We start from the raw sequence: 25,033 nt of genomic DNA, 5'->3' as shown, positions 1-25,033 counted from the left end.
CATTTTATCATATACTGCCGTGACGTGATTCACAATGAATCACAGTGGCATACATGCCTCAGCATTTAGCTAGAGAATTACAGCGTGGAGTTTGCACTTGACGGAAGCTGGAATGAGAACGCTCATCTCTAACAGTCATCACAACACTAATCAACGAGCTACTAATTGCTGGGGATGCTTGTTCCTTCCACTGGCGTCTCGCTACGTGGCAGTGGTACCAACTTCCCACACAGACATTCCATGCTAAAGCTACATGCCTTGTAACCTTAGTTTCCGGATAACCCTCATAGTCAACTTGACAGATTGGGGGTCCATCATTGTTGATCAAGCTAGCAAATTATTCTCATTTGCTGCAAATTTATCATGTATCTTGATTTTTAGTAATCAGCTATAGTATGTAGTTCAATAGGCAAATCTAGGTCTGTTACATTACAGAATTGCTCTTTACTTAACAACATTCTAAACATGAATTATTGTATGTTATTTTCTGAAGTAACCGTGTACCATGTTACAGGCCATTCTCCGAGTTGAGAGACATGAAAATGTTTTCGTTGCTGCCCACACATCAGCAGGAAAAACTGTTGTTGCTGAGTATGCTATAGCATTATCACGCCGGCATATGACACGGTTAGCACAGTATTTCTCAAAAAAAAAAAATAAATAAATAAATAAATAAATAACATAGAAACACCTCCTAGTGCAATTTGTTTTGTGTATTCTGTGAAACCTTACACTTTTAGTTACCTTAAATGATAGTTTAATTAGGAGAAAAATCACATAAAATTATCCCTTACTTTCCAGAACAGTTTATACATCACCCATTAAAGCTTTATCAAATCAAAAGTACCGTGATTTCAAAGAAACCTTCCAGGATGTTGGTCTTATCACTGGTGACTTTCAGATCAACCAGAAAGCTAACTGTTTAATTATGACAACAGAAATTCTGCGTTCAATGCTTTACCATGGAAGTGAGGCTATTAGAGACCTTGAGTTTGTTATTTTTGATGAAGTCCACTATATAAACGATGCAGAGGTAAGCTTTCTGCAAATTTTTTGAAGTGTTCATATTTGTAAGCTATTTCTTGAATTGTTAAAGTATAGATAGATACTTAACAAGTGAGCTTTTATAAACTAATAATTACAGTAAGAGAACAATTTATTTGTAAGTATGATACACAAAAAAAACATGAGTTTCATGTCTTGTGACTTTATTTTACAGCGTGGTTATGTGTGGGAGGAGGTTTTGATATTACTACCACAGCATGTTACAGTTGTCATGCTGAGTGCAACAGTTCCTAATACCCTTCAGTTTGCTGACTGGGTTGGAAATATTAAGCAGAAGAAGATCTATGTAATCTCCACTCTTAAAAGACCAGTACCCTTAACACATTACTTGCACATACCTTTCACTAAATTGAAAACTCCATGGTTCTTAATTCTGGATGCAGATCGTAAATTTAATGAAGGAGGGTGAGTTCCACAACTGCTTTTAAGAAAAACTTCTGTCAGTGAGTGGCACACATTGTTTCAGAATTAAAATATATGATTGTTTATATGCAGTTTTACACATGTTGTGTTTATTTGATTTTAAAATAAGTGAACAGAGAAAAGGTAGGGGCATAGAAACTTGCAGATATAGGACTGGGCTGTGGCAGTGTTTAGTGCTGTAATTCAGAACATCTCAAGAGTTAGAGCAGTAGATGTCATAGCATGGAGAAATCTTGGGATTGGTTCAAGCTTTCATTCCCCACACAATCTAGTAATGTCCATTGGTATAAGGCATAAGATGGCTCCCACTGCTGTAATTTATTCTCAGAATCACAATTAGTGTTCATTCTATTTCTCAGGTGTTTTATTCTGTTTACTTGACATTTAATTTGTAGTCAATTTCCTTCCTTGTTTGACCAAAATGTTCACATTTTGTTTTCAGGTTAAGTAAAAGCTCATAACTTTTTCACATGTTATTTTGGTATATTAACGGAGATTGATATCAACATTATCAACCCACTTGGTAAATATTTATGGTCTATACTAATCAATGAGATATCATAGTCTGTTCACAGTCAGGTAATATTTTAAAGGCCAAAATATCTGTCTTTGACTTGAAAGTTACCATAAATGTTTTTACTAATTGTCTGTTTAATGAGTTATAAAAAACATTTTCTATGATGCCGTAGCAGATATTTGCAGTTTAATTTTTACAATGTACAGATGGAGTTATCCCAAACAAATACTGCTCATCACCAGTTTCTTGGGATTATGGAAATCTCGGTTTGTTGTGGTGAAACTCACCAGGCTGCAGCCAGCTTCACGTTTCACTCTTTTTCATCCAGCAATTTTAGCTCATTGATATGATAGGGCAATTTTTTACATAATATCTTATCTATATGCAGTATAGATCAGTATTATCCATTTGAGTGAGTGATGATTGTTGAGGATTTCAAATTTTTTTTTTTTTTATTTATTTATTTATTTATTTATTTTTTTTTTTTTTTTTTTTTGTCTTTTAATTCTTAAATACATGTTAACTTCATTTATATTATAGTTAGTGGGTAGTGATATTGTGGCCCATCAATTTCCGCTACCCACAATAGGCACAGTGAATCACTGGATGCACAACAGGTTGGGAGAGAGAGGGAGGGGGGGGGGGGGGGGGGGGAGACACCCAAGTGCACTCCAGCCACTTGAGAGGAAGTCCTGGGCCCATTCTCTTGTGGCCGAGGGCTGCACGAGCCTCTGGCCGGATTAGCAGTGTTTGCGAAGGATCGGACCTGCAAGCTGCAAGTTCAATCCCCACCCTCAGATCCCACTGCAATGGTGGATATGAATAAGGAGTTTCTCTGAAGGCTCATGACCACCTGCACAGTGCTGCATACCTAGAAAAGATACCATCTCGCTGTGCTGTGGGAGATGCAGGACAGCTCTGTAGCCAAGACTTTGTACCGTGCCACCAGCACCACAATCATAAACATTGCTAAAACAAATTTACAGAAAGTTTTGGTGAGATGGCTTTTGGTTGCTCACTACTTGCAACTTTTAGGAGCAGAATTTACCATAGGTCAGCAGACACAGCCTGCCAGAATGTGATGCTGAACATTCTGGACTAAAGTTGTTAGAAGATCTCTGATTGGGAGAATATGGGATGCAGCCTCGGATTATCTTAAACTGCAGTTTTTGGTGGCCTCACACCCCCACACCGCAAGTTCTGGCATTCCAGCTTCAGACTTCAGAGATTTGGCATTCCTTAAAGAGACAGCATTTGAGGTTCAGTATTCGAGATTCGACATTCAGCATTCTTGGGAGCAGATAGGCTGTGTCATGCCAGAGTCCATTACTGGCCATGCCTCGCCTCACTTTCTCTCATACAGTTGGGAAAAGTTTCACAGTGAAGTGGCATACAAAAATCGTATTGGATTATAATTGCATATTCTCGTATTGATCTTTCTCCTTTACGGTGACCTCTTGGCCATGAGTTTGCTCTTTGGGGTTCTCATTCCTTAACTCACTAACCTTCCAGTGCAATCCTCATCACCAATTTAATTTTTCAGATTAAAAGTCAGCCAGCAAGAGTGGACACATTGTTAGCAATTCAGTTTATTCTGTTAGAGCAGTTCTGTTCCCGTATTTCCCAGGCACCCATGATTATTACTCATTGATATTCATATCTGCACTAATTTTCTCCTAATGAGTTACTTGATTCATTGTCTGTCTTGAGCATTATTATTTGGATTCTCAGTCAGTAAATGTATGTTATTTACAACCCTTGTTTCATTACAGTAATTGATAGGCTCCATCTCTACTTAGTTATTTATTAATGTTTATCAGGGCTTACAACTATGGTTCACATATGAGAGCTACCCTTGCTTCAGTTTCCTCGTGCACAGTTAATTTCCTCTCATCTGGACTTTAGTGGTGGCTTGCACCTTGAGAGGAAATGCTCAGTGCATGCCAATGGCAAATTTTATTGAGTGTATCCCAACGATATGTCAACAGCCTTGCCGCAATGGTAACACTGGTTCCCACCAGACCACTGAAGTTAAGAGCTGCCAGGCTGGCTAGCACTCGGAAGGGTGATTATTCAGTTGTACCAAGTGCTATTAGCAAGTGGAGTACACTCAGCCGTTGTGAGGCCAGTCGAGGAGCTACTTGATTGAGAAGTAGGAGCTTCAGTAATGAAAACTGACAGTGGCTGGGAGAGCAGTGTGCTGTCCATATGGCCCTCCATATCTGCACCCAGTGACACCTATCGACTGAGAGTGACACAGAAGTGGTCGGTACCTTTGGGCCTAGAGAAATGTTCAGACAGAGAAGAGTGTATGTCCTGACCCAATGGTGTGTTACATTGGTTACAACTGACTTTTGTGTGTCCGTTTGATAGAATGATCTCTGAATTGTCTAGTATGGTAGTCAGTTTAACAACATGTCCTCTACCTCATGTCATATTGGTTTGTATTTATTCACCAAGACTACTTTCTTCAAATTGCCCTTCACATGTAATGCTACATACACGGAAATGTGGACAACTTGCTGTTATGTTCCATTTTGGGCCCATCGAGCTACTGGTCATATACTGACTTTTACTGTTTATTTAGCCATTAGAAGCTAGCTCATTTGTCACATACATTGCTTAGGTAGATCATCGACTTCAAACTAAACACCTTGAATACTCAACAACAAAAAAAGGTAAGCAAAATGTGACAAAAAATATCTTTAGTTACAAGAATAAACCCCAGTTTTCAAGCTGCTGTCATTTTTAACAATGACAACAATAGATTTTGCAGTTCCTATGAAAGCAATGAGCCCAAATACCTACAGGATGGGCTGTTTGAGACTTTCACGATGTAATAACTGCTTCACTGGTTCACGGGCATCACACTGGAGAATGTTGTGAAAATTGCACAGTATTTTAATGAGAGAGCTGCTCGTCACCTTCAGGTACTTACTGAGGTGTGCTGCAGTGGCTCACAAATATATGTGCAGTCTCACTATGCATTTCAACCTGCATGCACTAAACTTCAAGAACACTCAGAAGAAACAGGTAACTCCACAAGGGTGCTTTTTGTAGCTCGTGTTGGTGGTGTGTCCAAGATCCCAGACTGTTCAAGAAACATGAAATAAAATGTGTCTTCCACCCTCCTGTGACAGTGTAGGGAATCATACAGTGGCCAGACATGTTGCACTGTTAAAGATAAATGTATTGAACACAGACATCACACCAAACTGTGTCAGCTACAAAAGTCTGCTGTTGCTGAACACTATCTTGCCACGAAACATAGCATGAACTACAGAGAGACAATGATCATCTTGTCTGCCTCCACCTATTGGGAGTCCATCATTAAAGAAGCAGTTAAAATATGCATAAGTAATGACCTGATTAATAGAAACACAGGATTTCAATTTAGCAAGACATGGGAAGCTGTATTGGCAGTATTGAGGCATCTTCAGCCACAGACCAACGAATCAGAGTCAAAACAGACGAGGAATCAGCTTCTGGGCACACTGCCCACATGTATGCTGGGCTGTGACGTGCAGCCACACTTTTTCTGCATCACACATGTGAAGACTATGGCTCATTTCTCTGGCAGGGGGCACTGGAAGTTGTCGTCCTCTATGATTCGTCTACAATGATGTTATAGCACCACCCCTTGTTGCCTGAGCTTTTCTAGAGAGCCAGCGTGTATATTGTCAAGTCACTGCAGCATGTCAATAAGCACCTGCAGGTGACAAGCAGCTGTCTTGTTGTAATATTATGCAGCTTACACAAACATTATCCAACATGAAGCCCGTAAACCACTGAAGCATCTACAGGAAGCGTTACCAAAATACAGACAAATTTAAATGTATTGCCACATCATTCTTTCACCATAGGTTATTGTTGGTGCTCAGTACTATCAATTGTTTCTAGTAAACACCCGTATTCTCAAAATGACCAAGACATTGAAATGCAGTGCCAAATATTCCATTTTACCAGACAGGAAGCGTAACTCTGAAGACTGCATCGTGAGGGCCCATGAAGTTGTCAAAAGAGCTCAAGCATTATTTTCAGAAAATCCAAGTCAAGAATCACAATAAGTGACTGGGATTATCAGCATAAGCAAACCAACAATGCCGAGAATTGCTAAGAAGGTTCTTCAATACAAATCCGACACATTAAAAGTAAGACACATGTCCTCCAAGACTGCTTGTTCAAAGCATGTCAGTCACTGTAATTTGCTTCTGTGTTCATTTAAAAATGATGCCATAGAGCATATAAAATTCTTTTCCAAGAGATAAGATTGCTGGGTCACACAGGATTCAAAGGTATCCCCCTTTGTTAACTAGAGCAAACTTTCCTATCAGTCTTCCAATACTAAGAGTTACGTCCAGTGGTATCATCTGATACCCCGCATAGAAAACTGTTATGAAAAAAGTTTATCTCAACGTTATTTCCAGTAGCATTGTTAAGCCATGAATACTGTGGTGTCTGGAACTCTACATCAAGATGGTGCAGTGACCAACCTGAACCACTAGGTACAAAAACTGGATGTCAGACAATTTTGGTATTGTTTAGTCTAAGGAGTTTTGGGCTCCAAGCAGACTTGGTTTAAATTCCCTGGATTTACTATAAATAGAGCATAGTTGATAAGGTCTCCTACTAATCTCAACATCCCAATGTGATCTCATGATGGATTGCCACTTGAGGTGTCATTCAGATATGTGGATTCCAGATATATTGCATTGTGCATGCACACGCTGAAGACTGAGATCCAAGGCTATTATTCAAACTAAAATGGCGTATATTGAATTATTGTGCTCTATAGGTGATTGATAGGAAAGCAGGACACAGGAGCTGCTCGAGTAGAAACACTTGAGTCGAGTAGAGGATACACGTTTTAAGTTTTAATTTATTCCAAAAGACATAAAACGAGCTTCACTGGTATTAGCATAAATACTGACTGACTAACTTCCAATGTGATGAATATATTACAGTTAAATCAGCATTAAATGAAGGAGGAAGGCAACAACCTTACAAGAGGCCGCAATTTAAAAAAATTCATCCCCACCTTTTTTTCTTAAAAGTGGGAAAAGGAAAAGAATCAAGAAATCACAGGCTCATTTTGCGTGACCAATTGTGACAGCACAAGCCACTTAGCCAACTCGATCACACAACTGCACACTGTGCCCTAGGCAGGGCACTTACACTATGAGCAGCTAGATCTAAAACGTAAGAAAACACTATTAACACACAGAAGTTGCTACATCAGCCAGTAGGCAATTTACAAGCTTGGGCATTGTCATGAACAAGGGCACTACTGGTTAAATTATCTACACGACTATAGCTACTACTCATATTCCAAATTATTTTTCAAAAGGAACGGTGAAGCACAAACCTTAAATGTACCACCAAATACAAATTTTGCACCTTAACTTTTGAGTATGGTATTCTCATAACACCGCCCTTTATACATGGCTTAAACAGCCACTAGAAATATTAACACACCAAACAGTTTTGAACTCAGCTTCAACAGCATTTGTTTAACGTATTAACTGGGACAGTCCCATGGTAACAACTAAGGAAAAAAAATTAAAGCTCTCAGCAGAGATCTCTCAGAGAGAATTACATGCCTTTATCACAACAAGAAAGCACAGTCAGTTTCCTTTCTATATTCTTAATGCTATGTGCAGAATGGCCAGGACACAGTCAGAACCAAAGAATGAGCTTGGACAAAGCATGAAATCTGCAAAACTATTAATGCTGGACACAATGGCTTTAATGCCTTAACAACATAGAGTATGAGCTCCCTAAATAGTCAGATGTGGAGCAGTAAATGTGGCTCACTGTTTAATATTAATTCGAGCAGCTCAGCAAGGCAGCCTCTTCCCCAGATCAGCCACAATGAGCTGCCCTCGGCAGCGATCATGTCTTCTCCATACCCCAGCCAAACACCAGTTATCAGGAAGACACCACACCATGTTGTCCCAGAGAGGTGTGCTGCTAAACTAACCACCATGCCACTCAGTGCCCACTTCTCAGTACTGACTGCCTCCATCGCGAGCTGCTGCCCTCTTTCTTTGTAGAAAGAGCACGGCAGCGATCAACCAACTGCAGTAGCTGCAAGCAACCTTCTACACTCTTGCAGATAAACCAGAGAGAACCAAGGATATCAGTGGACATTATAGCTCAGTGTGGCTCCCCATGAACCATGGGAAAGTATTTTGTGTAATATTTAATCCTTTGCTAATAAAGTTTTATTCAAAGAATTTGTTTAATTGGTCCAGATTTTGGTGAGACACCATGTAGTTCTGTGGTAATAGCTTTAAACTAGTTATCTCAGATCCTCAGCAGCAGAAAAAAGTGACATATAGTAGGTTGGAAAACATTGCTTTTGTTATATTCTCTGATCAACACCCACTTGATAATGAAATTTGCTTTATTAGGTGGAAAATAAAAGGGCTTTTCTCCTGCCCAAAAATTTAGTATCAAAACACGAATATACGACCTGTATAAAATAGACTTTTATAACTGGACTGATTTTACATTCTTTGGTAGTGCTCTCTCGATGCTCTCCCACAGATGCCGAGGAGTTAGGCTGGCGCCGCTTCCAGGTCGAAGACTGGCATAGTGAAGACGGCACCTGGTTGATCCGGCTGCAACGATGTTTCCTCCTGGCGGCAGTCCGCGGCGGGTCGAAAGATACCGGTTTGCTTTCCTGCCGGCTGTTTAACCCGGCGACTCTAGTCTTCCTCTGCGGATTCTGTCGTGAGGATTGGCGGCCGTTGGCGATACCCTGTTGGCGGACGGTGATGTCATCATATTATCACCCGCATCGGAAAAAGGGGTTGCACATGTGCGTGTTCCGCGGCTGCTTTCACGTTTGGTGGGAAACGCCTCCTGTGCTGGCTGGCGGAACGCGCCGAAACTACGTTGCAGGTGCGGCTTATTCTGCAGCGGTAGCCGCCCGTTGTATTGCCGTGGCTGTGCACGCCAGTGCATTCTTCCCCCTCCACGAGGATGGAGATGCCGAGGATGTGGCATTCATCCAGATCAGTGTCCATTGCCTCGATGCCTGGAAGAGGAGAGCCTGGGTGAGAATCTACATCCATCGGTGTGTCCGATTGCTGACGGCTGGGTGCTGCAGGGCGTGCCTCCGTGATGGCTGGGTGGTGGACGTTCTCCCCGGTGTGACCTGAAACAGTGGTTGGAGTTAGAGACTGAGGTGAGGGGTTGTTGTCCCTTCGTGGCCGGATTTGGTTTTGATGTCGAATATGAACGCCGCCTCCAGTGCCCTTTCTTTGTTATGAGCGATCACGCCAGGTATCCATGTGGATGCCCCCGTGTATGTGCATTGACCCATACTTTCTGATCGGGCTGATATTTCGTCTGATACTGAGGGGGCTGCTGCTCCTGCCTGTCTTGTGGTTGCAGTAACAATAGTGTGGATAGTGGCTGTCTTCCACGTAGTTGTTCTGCTAGTGATCCACCCTTCTTAGATGACATCTGTAAGAAGACAAGAACAATGATAGAGCAGCAGGCAGAGCATAATGGGTAGTTAGTTTTGCCATTTGTGCCTTAAATGTTCGCACGAACTGCTCAGTGAGCCCATTCAAGGCCGGATGGAATGGCGCCGTGTGTACCAGCTGGATATCATTTAATGTACAAAATGTCTTAAATTCTGCAGAGGAAAATTGGGGGCCATTGTCTGATACCATCGAGTTGGGGAGCCCTTCGATGGCGAAAATGTGCGCTAAGGGTTGAATTGTTGCTGTTGACGTTGTGGACGTTATCTGTGATATGTGAGGAAAACCCGTCGTGGAGTCGACAACGATTAACCAGTAGTGGCCGAGGAAGGGCCCTGCATAGTCGATGTGAATCCTAGGCCACAGTTTTTCTGCCGCGGGCCACACAAAATATTTCTTAGGAGGTGCTGCTTGGTGTAGCTGGCACGTCATACAGGTGGCTATGGTGTCCCCAATTGTGCGATCCATCCCGCGCCAGTAGAGCTGTTTGCGGGCCAGCTGTTTAATCAGTACCGTGCCCCAATGTCCTTTATGTAATAGACCCAGTGCTTTCTTGTGCAGGGCCGCTGGAATAATTACCCTGGTAATGTGGTTTTCACCTGGCAGAAGTATGACGCCGTGCCGTGTCAACAATTCGTGTCGCCTGTCCCAGTATGCCTTAAGGTCTGCGTCCTGTATCTGTTTCCTGTTGCCTGGCCAACCAGCCTTAATGAATCGGAGAAGTTTAAATAGGACTTTGTCTTCAGCCGAATGTTTTGCGATGATTTTTGCATCCAGGGGAAGCTGTGCCAGTGGATCCTCTGTGTCCTCTTCTAGTTGACAGCTGATGACTGGGTCCGCGTCAAAGGCTGGATCGTCTTTTGCCGGGAGCCAAGACATGAAGTCTACATTCGCGTGTCATGCTAATGAATGGTACTGTATGTCGTAGTTATACTCTGCCAGGAATAGTGCCCACCGCTGAATTCGACATGCCGTCCAGATGTGTATGTCGGCCGATGTTTTGAACAGTGGTATCAGAGGCTTGTGGTCCGTCTGTAACACAAAATGTCGGCCGTACGGATATTCGTGGAACTTTTTCACTCCGAATATTATAGCTAAAGCTTCTTTCTCTATTTGGCTGTAATTGCGTTGAGCTGTTGTTAGATACTTTGAGATGAACGCTATTGGTCTTTCCGCACCATTGATCACATGAGAAAGGACTGCTCTGACCCCATAATCAGAGGCGTCCGCTGCTAGAACCAGTAGGTGTATTGGATCTTATGCACAAAGACATGTAGTTTTTAAGAGTGGCTTCTTTAAAGTCTGGAAAGCATTGTCACACTTGGATGACCAGTGCTATTTTACCCCTTTGCGGAGAAGGTAGTGCAGCGGTTCCACTATTGGAGCAGCGTGAGGGATATACCACATGTAATAATTGATTTTCTCCAATACTGATTTGAGCTGTGTGGTATCCGTGGGTGGCGCCAGTTTTTGAACGTCCTCTGTGTATGCCGGATTGGGTTGTATGCCTGAGACACTAAATATGTGGCCTAAGTATTCCACTTGTGGCACCCCAAAAACGCACTTCTCTATGTTACATTTCAGATTTGCCTCTTGAAATACCGTAAACACTTCTGAAAGGGTCCTTATGAGCTCCATTGTGTTCCGGCCTGTGACAATGATATCATCCAAATAATTTGCTGTGCCCGGGATGTGGTGGATTAGTTGTTCGATGAACCACTCAAAAATCGCCGGAGCACTAGAGATTTCGAACAGGAGGCGATTGTATTGAAACAACCCAAAAGGCGTGTTGATTACTAATTTTTCTTGCGTCTCTTTGTCAATCGGCAGCTGTAGGTATGCGTCTTTTATGTCTATTTTCGCAAAGAGTTTTCCTCCAGTGAGTCGAGTGGCAATTTCTTCTATCGTTGGAATAGGGTAGGATTCTGTGACTGTTTGTGCGTTGATGGTGAGTTTGAAGTCACCGCAGATTCTGATCGCCCCATTCTGTTTCTCTATTATGACGATTGGCAATGCCCGACGACTGCTTGCTATGGGCAATATGATTCCATCCTCCTGTAATCTCTGCAGATTTTAGTTTTTCATGGAGTGCATATGGGACTGGGCAGCTTTTGCAGAATTTCAAAACTGCCTGAGGTATGAGTTCAATGCTTGCTTGAAAATTCCGTACTCTGGCCGTTGGAAGTTGAAAAACAGAAGGAAACTTTTCCTGGAATTGCACTGTCAGTTCTTGGTGTTGTACTGCATTAATTTCCGGCTCCACATTATGAATTTGCATTCCGAGGGTGTGAAAGATGTCCAGTCCCAGAATGTTCGTGGCCGTTGAGCTTGGAACCACCAGAATGCGGCCTGTGACTGTCTGATGTCCGCAACTGATCGGTGTTGTGAAAGCTCCCTTGACCCGAATGGTATCATTAGTGAAGCTCTTGAGCTTAGATGTAAAGGGGCTGAGAACAGGGGAGCCTAGTTTTTCATATGTCAGTTTATTGATTATTGTTACTGCGACCATGTGTCGATTTGCAGCTTGATGTCTTGATCATGAACTTTGACCTGTACGAACATCTTGTGAGGCGATGGTGGCATCAGTGCTTTGACCATCGAGACCGCCTGTGGTTCCGATCCTGTGTCTGAAGCAGTCTCCTGCGTGAGGTCCACATCCATTTTTCGGTTGAACGACAGACTTCTGCCTTGTGACCCTTACATCCGCATGCTGTGCGTTGAACTCTGCGAAACCTGCAGTCTTGTCTGTTGTGCTTGATGAAACAATACTTGCAGGATGGGAGAGGCTGTCTGCGTTGTTCTAACTGTGGCCTGCATCTAACATTAGTCATTGTGACCCTGTTACTTCGTTGCGGGGGAACTGATGTACTGGAAAAAACTAATGCCGGTTCCTGTGTGGCTCCAACCGAGCACTGTGATTGCTCAAAGGCTCGAATGATGGGTAGGCAAGTTTCTAAGCTTGGGTCTCTAAGTTTAAGTAGATCATGTCTTAACGACTCATCTGGTGCGTGAACCAGAATCATGTCCCTCACGAGAGATGCTGAATATGACTTTTGACACCGTACATTGCTGCATGCAAACTTACAGTCCCGTGATAATCCTTGCAACCGGGCTATCCGTTCTTGGTAAGTTTCGTGCTGCCCCTTATGACAGTTGAAAAACATGTGACGAGCTGCCGCTACATGTATTTTTGCATCAAAGTACTCTGCTAAACTGTTCTTTATCCGCTCGTACCTCAAATTTGGTGGATCCTCATGTGGGTGGAGTTGCGTTATAAGTTGATAGATAGCAGGGCCTGCATGAGCCAATAGAAAAGCGCGTTGCTGCGTCTCACCCGATACTCCATATGCTGCGAAGTGTTGCTCCAACCGGGCCATATAGCAGCTCCATGTTTCTACCTGATGGTCGAAAACTGGAAAAGGAGGCAGCATTGGGCCGGCCGATGAGGGAGGTGTCATTCGTTTGTTGTCGCGTAGCAACCTCTGCATCTCTTGCACTAGCCTCTCATTGGTGGTTTGTAGATTCTGTATCAGGGTCAGCACTGCCTGGCTCATGTCGACTGGCTCCAGATTCGCCATACTGAAAATTGCACCAAGCTTTTATCCTCGTCGCCAACTGTTATATTCTCTGATCAACACCCACATGATAATGAAATTTGATTTATTAGGTGTAGCCAGGACACCACTTAATTTTACACCAGATAACCTTCTTTGGAAAATAAAAGGGCTTTTCTCCGTCCCAAAAATTTAGTATCAAAACACAAATATACAACCTGAATAAAATTTACTTTTATAACTGAACTGATTTTACGTTCTTTGATAGTGCTCTCTCGATGCTCTCGCACGGATGCCTAGGAGTTAGGCGGGCGCCGCTTCCGGGTCGAAGACTGGCATATTGAAGATGGCACTTGGTCAATCCAGCTGCGACAATGTTTCCTCCTAGCGGCGGGTCGAAAGACACCAGTTTGCTTTCCTGACGGCTATTTAACCCGGCGGCTCTAGTCTTCCTTTGCGGATTCTGTCGTGAGGATTGGCAGCTGTTGGTGATACCCTATTGGTGGATGGTGATGTCGTCGTATTATCAGCCGCGTTGGAAAAAGGGTCACATGTGTGCGTATTCCGCTGCTGCTTTCATGTTTGGCGGGAAACGTCTCTTCTGCCGGCTGGCATAACGCGCCGGAACTACGTTGCAGGTGCGGCTCATTCTGCAACGGTAGCTGCCCGTTGTATTGCCATGGCAGTGCGCACCACGGCAGCTTTAGCAAAAAAACTGAAAGCTACAGGACAAACATCAGGATTCTGGAGTAGTTTTTATTAACTACATGTGAAAGAACTTTGCTTATTTGCTAATACAGACACCATTCTCCTCCAGCTGCAAAGTATTTTCAAGAGGTCAGATAAAAGTTTTTCTTTTTAATTGAATCAACTGCGGGTCCTTGGTGAAACATTTAAATTAACTAAACAGACACTTTTTTGCCTTGTTTCACAATTTTGTTGTTAATGTTACTGCACAACCTACATTTCGGGTTGTAAGCACATTCTGAAGTACTTTACTGATTCCCAAAGATGATGATACACAGATAAACATGATGACAAGGCAAAGATAATTGTCTCAACTTCTTAAGGCATTGTTCCATAGCTTAATGTAAAATTACACCAGTGACCAATTTTTGACAAATTACATACGTTATCATCATTCAGCAATTACATTAACATGACAGGGCTGGAAGTTATGCATCAGCCAAGAACTTTTTAACTACGATTGACTGGGGCCCAAAGTTTTGTTTGTATTCTGGGGGTTGTGATCTCATCTAAAAGAGATGAATAATGGAATTGGGTTTACTTGTTTAATAAAAGGTGTGGGGCTGTACACATCTGTCTTTTAATTTCTAATTTGTTGAGTATAGCCCCCTTCTCCTCTATGTGAAAGAGTAGTACATCTATTATGTATTTGTGGTTATTGTTCAGGCAATGTTCTACAAACGGTGAGTCAGGCTTCTTCAGTCTCCAGCTTCGGTGATGTTCTTTAAGCCTGGTGCTGATTGACCTCCCCATTTGTCCAATGTAGCAAGACTGATAGTCATGGTGTGTGATTTTATTAACCCCACTTTTTGTTATCCCTGGTTGTTTGCCTTTTGCATTGAACAAGCAACTACCTATTGTCTGAGGGACATAGAAGAACACAGAGAAACCCTTTGCCTTCAAAATGTTACTTATGCTATTTGACGTTTTCCCTATAAAAGGTAATCCGTATCATTTCTTTTCCAGTTTGTCTGTGTTTTTCATTGGGGATGGTAGGGACCTGGCTTGCTTCTTCATCTTTTTACCTAAAATATTATCAATGATGATGGTGTTAAATTCATTACTTGTGTCTATTGTTTTTATTGTGTTAAATTCCTGGTCAGTCTTCTTGAGACATAGGGATAGAAAAGAGACAGTTTGTAGGTTGTAGGATGATTGTGTCAGTGAAGAAGTCTTTTCGATAAATTTTAAGTTCACGGTTACTGTCTTCTATCTTTAAGCTAATGTCCAGGAAATTTATGCTGGGCTCATGCCACTCCATGCTGACCTTTATGTTAATGTGCCACTGGTTCATATTTTCCACAAATTTGTGGAGTTGTCTACTGGAACCTCTCCACATACAAAGAATCTCATCTAAATACCATGTTGGCTGCAGATTCCTTGACTTGCGCCATAGGGTGGTGGGGTTTCGGGTTCTGCTGAATAGATCAGGAGTTCACTACACTCAGCTGGCGGCTACACGGGTAGCGGAGGCTGTGTGGCGTAGACTGGGCGGTTTTTTAGATTAGAAGGCCTCGGGAAAGTACGGGGTGGGCTGCAATCTCAAAGGATGCATGGCAAATACAGGATGTGCTTGGATCAAGGAACAGTCGGAATTGTGGTTGTAAATTGTTGTAGTTGTGCTGGGAAAGTCCCTGAGCTTCAAGCGCTAATAGAAAGCACAGAAGCTGAAATCGTTATAGGTACAGAAAGCTGGTTAAAGCCTGAAATAAGTTCTGCAGAAATTTTTACAAAGTCTCAGACGGTGTTCAGGAAAGATAGATTAGGCAGAATTGGTGGTGGAGTGTTTGTGTCTGTCAGTAGTGGTTTATCTTGTAGTGAAGTTGAAGTAGATACTCCGTGCAAATTGGTATGGGTGGAGGTTATACTTAACAGCCGAACTAAGTTAATAATTGGCTCCTTCTACCGACCCCCAGACTCCGATGATATAGCTGCTGAACAGTTCAGAGAAAATTTGAGTCTCGTAACAAATAAATACCTCACTCGTATGGTTATAGTTGGTCGGGACTTCAACCTTCCCTCGATATGTTGGCAAAAATACTTGTTCAAAACTGGTGGTAGGCAGAAAACATCTTCCGAGATTGTCCTAAATGCTTTCTCCGAAAATTATTTCGAGCAGTTAGTCCACGAACCCACGCGAATTGTAAATGGTCGCGAAAACACACTTGACCTCTTAGCCGCAAACAATCAAGAGCTGATAGAGAGCATCATGACCGATACAGGGATTAGTGATCACAAGGTCATTGTAGCTAGGCTCAATACCGTTTCTTCCAAATCCACCAGAAACAAATGCAAAATAATTTTATTTAAAAAAGCAGATAAAGTGTCACTAGAAGCCTTCCTAAGAGACAATCTCCATTCCTTCCGAACTGACTATGCAAATGTAGATGAGATGTGGCTCAAATTCAAAGATATAGTAGCAACAGCAATTGAGAGATTCATACCTCATAAATTGGTAAGAGATGGAACTGATCCCCCATGGTACACAAAACAGGTCCGAACGCTGTTGCAGAGGCAACGGAAAAAGCATGCGAAGTTCAGAAGAACGCGAAATCCCGAAGATTGGCTAAAATTTACAGACGCGTGAAATTTGGCACAGACTTCAATGTGAGATGCCTTTAATAGGTTCCACAATGAAACATTGTCTCGAAATTTGGTAGAAAATCTGAAGAAATTCTGGTCGTATGTAAAGTACACAAGCGGCAAGACGCAGTCAATACCTTCGCTGCGCACTGCCGATGGTACTGTTACCGACGACTGTGCCGCTAAAGTGGAGTTATTGAACACAGTTTTCCGAAATTCCTTCACCAGGGAAGACGAATGGAATATTCCAGAATTTGAAACACGAACAGCTGCTAGCATGAGTTTCTTAGATGTAGATACCTTAGGGGTTGCGAAGCAACTCAAATCGCTTGATACGGGCAAGTCTTCAGGTCCAGATTGTATACCGATTAGGTTCCTTTCAGATTACGCTGATACAATAGCTCCCTACTTAGCAATCATATACAACCGCTCGCTCACCAATAGATCTGTACCTACAGGTGGGAAAATTGCGCAGGTCGCACCAGTGTTTAAGAAGGGTAGTAGGAGTAATCCATCGAACTACAGACCTATATCATTGACGTCGGTTTGCAGTAGGGTTTTGGAGCATATACTGTATTCAAACATTATGAATCACCTCGAAGGGAACGATCTATTGATACGTAATCAGCATGGTTTCAGAAAACATCGTTCTTGTGCAACACAGCTAGCTCTTTATTCGCACGAAGTAATGGCCACTATCGACAGGGGCTCTCAAGTTGATTCCATATTTCTAGATTTCCGGAAAGCTTTTGACACCGTTCCTCACAAGCGACTTCTAATCAAGCTGCGGGCCTATGGGGTATCATCTCAGTTGTGCGACTGGATTCATGATTTCCTGTCAGGAAGGTCGCAGTTCGTAGTAATAGACGGCAAATAATCGAGTAAAACTGAAGTCATATCAGGTGTTCCCCAGGGAAGCATCCTGGGACCTCTGCTGTTCCTGATCTATATAAATGACCTGGGTGACAATCTGAGCAGTTCTCTTAGGTTGTTCGCAGATGATGCTGTAATTAACCGTCTAGTAAGGTCATCCGAAGACCAGTATCAGTTGCAAAGCGATTTAGAAAAGATTGCTGTATGGTGTGGCAGGTGGCAGTTGACGCTAAATAACGAAAAGCGTGAGGTGATACACACGAGTTCCAAAAGAAATCCGTTGGCATTCGATTACTCGATAAATAGTACAATTCTCAAGGCTGTCAATTCAACCAAGTCCCTGGGTGTAAAAATTACGAACAACTCCAGTTGGAAAGACCACGTAGATAATATTGTGGGGAAGGCGAGCCAAAGGTTGCATTTCATTGGCAGGACACTTAGAAGATGCAACAAGTCCACTAAAGAGACAGTTTACACTATGCTCGTTCGTCCTCTGTTAGAATATTGCTGCGCGGTGTGGGATCCTTACCAGGTGGGATTGACGGAGGACGTCAAAAGGGTGCAAAAAAGGGCAGCTCATTTTGTATTATCACGTAATAGGGGAGAGAGTGTGGCAGATATGATACGCGAGTTGGGATGGAAGTCATTAAAGCAAAGACATTTTTCGTCGTGGCAAGATCTATTTACCAAATTTCAGTCACCAACTTTCTCTTCCGAATGTGAAAATATTTTGTTGAGCCCGACCTACATAGGTAGGAATGATCATCAAAATAAAATAAGAGAAATCAGAGCTCGAACAGAAAGGTTTAGGTGTTCGTTTTTCCTGCGCGCTGTTCGGGAGTGGAATGGTAGAGAGATAGTATGATTGTGGTTCGATGAACCGTCTGCCAAGCACTTAAATGTGAATTGCAGAGTAGTCATGTTGATGTAGATGTAAATATCTGTACCAATACACAATGTGTTTTGTCAGTGGTTCTCTCTTCAGAAAATCAGTCTCCCACTTGCCCATGAACATTTCTGCTACTAAGGGATATCAAGGTGACCCCGTTGCCAGACCATCTGCTTGCTGATAACAGCTCCCTTGAAAACAGAAATAATTTTGATTTAAACAACGTTCCACTGTACTAATAATGCCCAACTGCTCCTCTAGATTAATGTTGTGTGATTACAATGATTGTGACAAAATATCTACACACTCTTTCACTGGAATACATGTGAATAAGCTATGCACATCAAGAGAGACTAATTTCGCATTTGTTGGAACCTTAACATCAGTTAACTTGTTAACTAAATCTAAACTGTTCTTAATGCTATATTTCCCTTTGAAGTTCAGTTTCTTCTTCAAGATGGTGTTGCTGCTCCTGGCGATCTTGTATACTGGACCTTGCATTGCAGATACCACAGGACGGATTGGCAGTTCTCGTTTGTGGAGCTTCAGTAAACCATACAGCTGTGATGCCCGTGGGTTCATTTGCAGAATGCTCGTGAAAGATGTTGGAGCATTTGTTTACTACCCGCGTAGGCGGATCATTGTAACCAGCTGTTGAGTCTCTCTGTAGTTTTTGTAGCTGCACTGATCGGAAAAAACCGTCAACTTTGCTTGTATAATCTGTTTCGAAACCTCTTGGCAGATTGAAACTGTGTGCCGGACTGAGACTCGAACTCGGAACCTTTGTCTTTTGTGTGCTAGTACTCTACCAACTGAACTACCCAAGCACGTCTCATGCCCCATCCTCACAGATTCAATTCTTCCAGTATCTCATCTCCTACCTTCCAAACTTCACAGAAGCTCACCTGCGAGCCTAGCAGAACTCTAGCACACCTGGAAGAAAGGAGGCAAGGGTCCCAAATTCAAGTTTCAGTCCAGCACACAGTTTCAACCTGCCAGGAAGTTTCATATCAGCACACACTTTGCTGCAGAGTGAAAATTTCATTCTGGAACCATCCTCCAGGTTGTGGCTAAGCTATGTCTCCACAATATCCTTTCTTCCAGGAGTGCTAGTTCTGCTAGGTTCGCAGGTGAGCTTACGTGAAGTTTGGAAGGTAGGAGATGAGATACTGGCAGAATTGAATTTGTGAGGACGGGGCGTGAGATGTGCTTGGGTAATTCAGTTGGTAGAGCCCTTGCCCGCAAAAGGCAAGGGTCCTGAGTTTGAGTCTCGGTCCGACACACAGTTTAAATCTGCCAGGAAGTTCCATATCGGTGCATACTCCACTGCAGTGTGAGAATTTCATTCTGGATAATCTGTTTTATTTAACAGCACTACAGTCCCTCCTTTGTCTGCCCTAGTCACAATTGCATTACTGTTTTCAATCCTAGTTTTAACTTCCTTCGTGATTAAGAACTCATTGTTCTTTCGATATTGTGCTTCTTGTTGTTTTTGTTTCTGTGCCCGCTTGAGTGCTTCTAAACATTGCACTTTCATTACTGTTTCTTTCTGTAGGGCTAGTTCCAGATATGCCCTTAGATGGTCTAACACTTGAGGTTTTGTTATCATATCTGGGGCGTATTTGTGACCTTATGATAATAACTTTTCTTCTGATTCTGAAAGGGTTAATGTTGATAAATTAACAATTCTATCTGCAAAGTGGATTGTCATTTTTGGGGTTAAGATTCTCTCCTTCACTGATAATAACTGTTCTAACTTCTTCTTTATACGAAGAAAGATATTATTAATGATGTTTGAAACTGTTTGAAGAGTATTGCCCAACCACATAAATTCACATGGATGAAGCAAGTGAGTAAACTGCTACCATCAAGATCAAAGAAACATCAGCTTCCCAAAGAGATGTGAAGAAGGCAGCAGAAAAACTATAGATTAAACAAGAAATGTTGCATTGATATAGAGTTCCTAATAATGTGAGTATGCACCAGAAACTAGTACATATGCAGCTTACTCACGTGCTTCATCCATGTGAATTTAATGGACAGACAGGGAGATTAATCTGCACCAGGCTTAAAGAACACCACAGAAACTGGAGATTGAAGAAGCCTGATTCAGCCTTTGCAAAACATTGCCTGGACAATAACCACAAATACGTAATAGATGTACAACTCTTACACTCAACCAATTAGAAATTTTAGAAATTGTACATCCCCACAATTATTAAACAAGCAAACCCAATTCAATTATTCACCTCTGTTAGATGAGATCACAATCCCACGATAGAAGCAAAGAAAGCTTTGTGCTCCAGTCGATCATAATTAAAAAGTTCTTGACTCATGCACAACTTTAGTCCTGTCATGTAAGTGTAATTTCTGAATTGTGTAATAACGTATGTAATTTAATAAAAATCGTCCCTGGTGTAATTTTACATTAAGCTAGGGATCGTTATCTTAAGATGATTATCTTTGCCTTGTCGCCATGTTTATCTGTGCATGGGAATCAGTAATTTACTTGAAAATGGGCTTATGACCTGAAACCTTGGTTGTGCAGTAACATTAGTTATAAAATTGTGAAACAGGCCAAAAAGCAGTGTTTGTTTGGTTAAAAAATTTTCTCCTGCAAGGTTTCTTATTACATTGCTTTCGTAAGCTCTCATTCAGTCAACTCTTATTTTATAGTGACTGTCTGTCTTGTGTCATTTCATTGTATGTAAGTATGGTTTCATTCAGTCTGTGCACCATTACAGGTATTATCATGCAGTGGAAGCAATGAAGCCCCCCGCACAACCAGCAGCAAAGGGCCGTGGTGGCAAGCAACAGAATGCCCCACCTCCCCGTGGGCAACTTCGATACCGACTTACATTCAACCAAGAAACTACGTTATGGGTGAACTTACTACAGAACCTTGAGAAAGAGAAGAAATTACCTGTTATTGCATTTACTTTGTCTCGAAAGCGATGTGATACCAATGCTGAGAACCTTAAAGGCATAGATTTCACAACTGAGAAAGAAAAGTGGAAAATATCACAGTTCTTCCAGAAATGTTTGCAGAAACTGAAGGAACCAGACCGGATTTTGCCACAGGTGTGAATCTATTATAAAATGTTATTTTCTCACTACACCAAGGACTTTGCTCTAGATCTGCCTCTTCCTCATCCCCCCATCCATCCCACCACCACCATCACCACCACCTCCAACACCACCACCACCGTTCATTCCACTACATCTATTCCAGCATTTCCTAACAGCTGTACTAACCTGCTCAAAATAGCTTTACACCACTCTCATGACTTCCATGTGTTTTACATTTATAAAAATCGGTTAAATCTTTCTCAGCATCCTTTTGATGACAGAAAAAAGCTACAAGCCACAACCTGGGTATAGGAGTAAAAATATGTCTTTGTGAGAACTACGTTCCACACTTAAATCAGAACTGTGTTAACAAAAAAATTCTTTTCATATTGGTAACACACAGAAGACATTCATCTTAAGCAAGTAAGTACACACAGACAAGGCAGGAAATGGAAAGTACTCCAGAGTAAGTATATCAGTCAAAGCGAAGACATTTCACACTTTTTGTTGTAATCATCAACTATTTGCGTCCCCACATCTTCATTCTCAGTGCAGTCCCATAGAGCACACTGTATCTTCTGTCGTGAACAGGACACTGCTGCTTGTGTACACTTTTAGTTCTTTCAGAATGCCTTGAAGGGCTCACTTCAAGCTTAGACTGTGTGTGCATTGTAACTCCATGGAAAAAAAGGAGTGTCAACATGGGACAGATTGGCATGCACTCACACCAATGTCATTTGAACATTGCTATCATATGACACAAAATATTAAAGACCTGGCTCATAATAGTCATCCATAGTCAACAACCTCAGTTGGTGCTCACGACCTACAAATTGTCACTCTTACGTATCCCAAGGAGAATGCAACGGAACTGCAACTGTAAGAGCTATATCAACCCATATGGTATACAACCATCTTCACATGATCAATTGGTCCATTACAAACAAAAATGCAAATTCCACAGTATTGTGGCACGCAAAAAAGATAAATAAGGATGCACTCGGAATGGAACCTGGTTGAGTTGTGTCAGGTGCTCTTCACCAACAAGTGCTGGGGTTGCCTGACATCTGATGATCATATGAGATTGTGGAGGTGACCAGGTGACCAATACATTTCTCAGACCTGTAGTTCCACAGCTTCAACACAGAGATGACTCAGTCATTTATTGAAGTGGTATTGTGTACAGATGTTAGCGCTTCTTGCCACTTTCGAGAATAATGTGAGGACTGTGCAGTGGTATGACAGGATCCCCTAAAACAGCATTTCTCAACCACATATTGGTGTGCCTTGAGATATTTAATGTCTTCCTTTTTTGCCACAAATAAAATATCTAGAATATAAAAGATTTGTCACCACATCAATTCTCGGAGTAGCCCAATTTGCAAGAAATCGCCCATCATTGTATGTGATTATAAACATAATAATATAATAATAATAATAATAATAATAATAAAAGGGTATGTACTTTAGGCATTTGCTTTTTTGCATCTAGCTAAAAAATCACATTTAGGGACTCGCAAAAGTTTGAAACATATTTTGGTGAGCCCCAAAGAAAAAACTGTTGTGAAACACAGCCCTAAACAATTGTCCACTCCTACAGCCAACTATCTGGTAATGGGTTCATCTTTAAAGGCAATGATGCACAAGCAGCCTATATCGTAAGCATCTTGGAGGTAGTAATCAAATGAGAGAAATGGCCTGCAAAATCTTGACATTGACATGGCTGAACATATCTAGGACCATTTGAAACTTGAAGTGCATTGTCACAGGAACTGTCCTCACACACTGGATGACCTTAGAACAGCTGCCATTGACAATGGGACAGGCTTGGACAGCAACATCTCATCCACCTTATGGGCAGCATGCCAAAGAGGTTCCAAGCATGTTACAGTGCACAAGCTGGAGCAACTTTGTATTGAATTTTACCCAGCTGTAGATTTTGATTTAACAAGTGTGTAAAAGATGTGCAGTTTTTAATAGAATGCTTTAATTTCGATTATTGTTCCATTTTATTGTGCAGCAACTTATTATTTTTATGATTTTTTTCTGTGTAGCTTATTCTTTCATTCCATAATTTCTTTGAATCTAGGCCAAGACAAGTTCAAGATGCGTAGGCAGTGCAAAACATTTTAAAAATGTTTATATTATTTTCTTTCACATTCCATTTTTTGTTGTTACTGAAATCAAGAAGTCATGCAAACAGTTACTTCCTTTTTATTACACTACTATAATATTACAGCACATTTATTTCAGAGTAGAGAAATCACAGTGTTAAAAATATCTAATTTTCCATTTCAGGTTGTGAAAATGCAAGAATTACTGCAAAGAGGCATAGGTATTCACCACAGTGGAATTTTGCCCATCCTGAAAGAAATTGTGGAAATGTTGTTTCAAAAGGAGTTAGTGAAGGTACAATGATAATACAGAGCAATAGTATTTTGTGCTTTTATATGTTTTTAAAGAAAATTTCCTTTCTTCTTCCTCTTCTTTTTTTCTTCTTCTTCCTTTTCTTCCTTTTTTTATGGCACCATTGGACTATTTCAGCCAGTCACTTTCTGGTTATCTTCTTAATTAAGTTTTCTTTCCATATTACCCAATATCTTTTCATTGCTTCTGTTTTTTTTTATGTTTTTCAGTTGCTTTAAATTTTTTGTTTTGTTTTGAAAATTATTCAGGGTTAATCCTAGCTCTTTCTTATTCTCCCTGATTTCCTTATTCCATGCTACTTGTTGCTTCATGTTCCAAAGTATCTCTACAATTTTTCTTGGTAATTTGGGTTCTGGTGTCCTCAAAATGTGACCAAAAAAAAAGAAGAAAAAGAAAAAAAAGAGATCCTTCTCTTCTGTATAGTATCAGTAGTTGGCCCCTATTCACAGTGCACCACTTCATTTGGCACTACCTGCCACTGTTTATCTTTTTGATATTTATTATTTATGCATTTTCTAGTTATTCTTCTCTCTCTTTTTAGGATTTTGTCGATTCTGTTTTTCTGAGTGACTTAGGAAATAGTTTCACTTCCATATGTTACCTCTGGTTGAACCACTGTCTTTCAGTATTTAATTTAATTTTGGTTGATAGACATTATTTACTGCATGTAGACCATGTTAATTTGTGATCTTTTATATTTGACTTTCTGTAAATACAAATTAATTTAATACGTAGAATAGTGAAGCAAGTACTGTGAGGAAAGGCAAATGATCAGTTACTAAACAGATGAAATCACAATGATTACACACTGTTACTGGCTGAAACTTCAGTTGTGACTGACTGTCTTTCACACATTTGTGAAAAGTACAGATTATTAAAATGTTACATCCATATGGAGCCATTGTAATTTTGATGAAGAGTTTGCAGTTAACAGCCAAGATGATGACTTCTCTACACCATTAGTCATGTGGCTGTATATCTATTTATTGTCAAACAATAGAAATTCCAGGATGGAATAATGGCCATGTTCTGAAAACGGGAGATTGGTACTCACCATATAGCGAAGATGCTGAGTCGCAGACAGATATGATGAAGACACTTACACATGTTGAGCTTCTGGCCAAAAGGCCTTTTTCTAAATCTGATAACAAACACACACACACACACACACACACACACACACACACACGAATGACTACTGTCACAGCTAGTAGCCAGAGAAAGTGGGTGGGTGGGTGGGTCTTAGTCTTGTGTGTGTGTGTGTGTGTGTGTGTGTGTGTGTGTGTGTGTGTGTGTGTGTGTACGTACTTAAGAAAAAGGACTTTTGACCAGCAGCTCGACATGTATGGCAGTCTTTCTGTTGTGTCTTTCTGCAACTCAGCATCTCATGTAG

The 25,033-nt window shown here is 41.4% G+C and overlaps 1 protein-coding gene across 1 annotated transcript in view; it reads left to right on the top strand.

Moving 5' to 3' along the window:
• LOC124795279 (helicase SKI2W) overlaps positions 1–25,033 on the top strand; it is a 150,118-nt gene that overhangs the window by 24,831 nt on the left and 100,254 nt on the right. The window contains exons 6-10 of the mRNA XM_047259224.1: positions 515–627; positions 802–1,033; positions 1,220–1,470; positions 20,889–21,225; positions 23,512–23,622. Coding sequence (XP_047115180.1) covers positions 515–627; positions 802–1,033; positions 1,220–1,470; positions 20,889–21,225; positions 23,512–23,622 — 1,044 coding nt within the window. The remainder of the gene's footprint in view (positions 1–514; positions 628–801; positions 1,034–1,219; positions 1,471–20,888; positions 21,226–23,511; positions 23,623–25,033) is intronic.

Source organism: Schistocerca piceifrons, chromosome 4 (genome assembly GCF_021461385.2).
Source record: "Schistocerca piceifrons isolate TAMUIC-IGC-003096 chromosome 4, iqSchPice1.1, whole genome shotgun sequence".
NCBI lineage: Eukaryota > Metazoa > Arthropoda > Insecta > Orthoptera > Acrididae > Schistocerca > Schistocerca piceifrons.
Note: the sequence above shows the minus strand (reverse complement) of the source record. Positions and strands in the feature narration are given on the sequence as shown.